We start from the raw sequence: 2,631 nt of genomic DNA, 5'->3' as shown, positions 1-2,631 counted from the left end.
TGAAAATTTTCATGATGAGGTTCCGGATTTGACAGTGTGGACTAGTAAGTCATTGGGTAATTTCTCTTCAAAATCAACCTGGAATGCTATCCGCACAAGAGCTGCCCGTATTGATTGGAGCGAAGTGTTTGGTTTGAAGGGAGTATATAGTCCCATTCCTTTATAGCCTGGAGATGCCTTTCGGATGCCCTCCCCACTAGGGACAACCTCATTCAAAGACACATTCCGACTCCTCATCATTGCGTGTTTTGTTGGGCTGGAACTGAAAGCAGGACTCATCTCTTCTACGGGTGCCCTTTTACTACTGATATTTGGAAAAATATTTTTGACCTTTGTTTTCATGATGGGCCCACTCCTAGCAATGCCATTGATGCATCCATTTCGGTTAGATATGTTGCAGGTAGAGCAGGGAAATTGGGGCTGGTCATAAAGCTTGCTTTCCGTGCCACAATCACGCATATTTGGTCGGAGAGAAATTACAGAATTTTTAGAAACAAAATTAGATCTAAGGACCAGATTGTAGGGGCTATAAAGGGGGATGTTGGCAGATTATCTTCCATTGACTTGGTGGGAGACCCTACTACTGCCAACCATCATATTGCTGCCAAATGGGATCTTCAAGTTCGTTGGACTGCAAGAATTCCAAAGGCATGCTCTTGGTTTGCTCCAAATCCGAACATGGTTGCTCTCCATTGTGATGGGTCTCTTTCAGATGACAAGGCAGGCTTTGGGGGTCTCATTCGTGATGATAGTGGGGATCCCTTAGCTGCCTTTGCTGGCATAGGGGAAGATCTTTCGGTGCTGTCCATGGAGTTCATGGCTATTTACAGAGGAATTTCCCTTTGCGTTGATAAGGGCTTTTATGATGTCTCTATGAGGTCGGATTCAAAGTTGGCCGTCGATATTTTGAATGGAGTGATTACTGGGCCTTGGCAAATCCTAACTTTGAAAAGTAAGATCCACATAAAGGCAAGGCTGCTTAGGTCTAAAGAATTCATTCATGTGTGGAGAGAACAGAATCAGCCTGCAGATTTCATGGCCTCCATCCCTACAGACCCTTCTGGAATTCTTTGGGAGCCTGAGTCCTTCCCTCCGGAGCTAGCGATTCTCATAAAGCAAGATAAGGAGATTGTAACCTATTATAGGATGTAGCCTTGGAGGGGTTCTGTCTTCCTCCTTGTTGTTTGGATAGGGCATGCCCTCTCTTGTCTAGGGTCCTTTCCCCCTCTTTTGGGTTCTTAAAGGATTCCTTTTCTGTATTTTTTTCTTTTCCTTCGTAATATATTTCTTACTTATCAAAAAAAAAAAAAAAAAAGACGTGTGGATGCGATGCTGAGGGTTGTGACCTCCAAATCGATACCTATTTCGGCATATGTTCATTTTCTATTTAAACCAGACCAGGTGGGTCGTTTGGGGGGTTTTTGGGGCATTTTTGTACTTTATTGGGTTTGGTATTTTCTAAAAAGTATCCTTGTCTCTTATTAGACGTGTGGATGAGATGTTGAGGGTCGTAACCTTCGTATCGATATGTATTTCGACATATGTTCATTTTTGGTATGAACCACACCGGGTGGGTCATTTGGAGTTATTTGGGGGCATTTCTGTATTTTTTTGGGCTTTGGAATTTCTAAAAAGTGTCCTTATCTCTTATTCGACGTGTGGATGTGATGTTGAGGGTTGTGACCTGCGAATCGATACCTATTTCGACAAATGTTCATTTTCGGTTTAAACCAGACTAGGATGGTCGTTTGGGTTTATTTGGTGGCATTTGTGTACTTTTTTGGGTTTGGTATTTTCTAAAAAGTGTCCTTATCTCTCATTAGACGTGTGGATGCGATGTTGAGGGTTGTGGCCTTCGAATCAATACCTATTTCAGCATTTGTTCTTTTTCAGTGTAAACCAGACCGGGTGGGTCGTTTGGGGTTATTTGGGGGCATTTCTGTACTTTTTTGGGCTTGAGATTTTCTAAGAAGTGTCCTTATCTCTTATTAGATGTGTGGATGCGATGTTGAGGGTCGTGACCTTCGAATCGATCCCTTTTTTTGGATAAGTAGTATGTGAGTATATAAAAAAGAAAAAGATGACAAAAGAAGGCAGTCAATTACCACCCCTTAGACAGGCCTAAGGGAGAAGAAGAGGCCCCACACCCCCCCCCCCCCCCGAGGACAAACCCCTCGGAAAACAAGTAAAACCCACTCCCACCCCAATCAAGGAGGCCTAAAGTAGGTCTTCCTATCAATATCATCATGAATCAGCCTCATTAGATCTTCAGGAAAGTCCGGGGGATAAAGAATGGATTCCACATCTCCACTGTCAATAGAGGCGACAAAATCTGCCGACTGGTTCAGTTCCCTCCAGACATGTTTCACTTCAAGATGAGTCAGCTGGTTCAAAAGAGAGCAAATCTGACATTTCAAGACTTACACATTCCAGGGGCAGCTGAAAGTACCAGTAATGATATCTACCACCAACTTCGAATCAGATCGAATAGAAATGTTGTGATAACCCTTGTCCAAGCACAAGGCAACCCCTCTGTGAATAGCTAGTAATTCCATGGCAAGCACTTGAAGGCTCCACCCCTTTGCCCACAAAAGCCAGAATCGGGTCTCCATTGGAATGCCGAATAAGCCC

General features: G+C 43.6%; 1 protein-coding gene across 1 annotated transcript; it reads left to right on the top strand.

The window, feature by feature from the left end:
- Positions 1 to 678: 678 nt before the first annotated feature.
- LOC122648221 lies at positions 679 to 1,152 on the top strand. Its single transcript, XM_043841470.1, has one exon. The coding sequence runs from the start codon at positions 679 to 681 to the stop codon at positions 1,150 to 1,152; it is 474 nt and encodes a 157-aa protein (XP_043697405.1).
- Positions 1,153 to 2,631: the final 1,479 nt, after the last annotated feature.

The sequence above is a fragment of the Telopea speciosissima genome, unplaced genomic scaffold (genome assembly GCF_018873765.1).
Source record: "Telopea speciosissima isolate NSW1024214 ecotype Mountain lineage unplaced genomic scaffold, Tspe_v1 Tspe_v1.0605, whole genome shotgun sequence".
Classification (NCBI taxonomy): domain Eukaryota; kingdom Viridiplantae; phylum Streptophyta; class Magnoliopsida; order Proteales; family Proteaceae; genus Telopea; species Telopea speciosissima.
The sequence above is the reverse complement of the archived record's forward strand: the minus strand, read 5'-3'. Positions and strand labels throughout refer to the sequence as shown.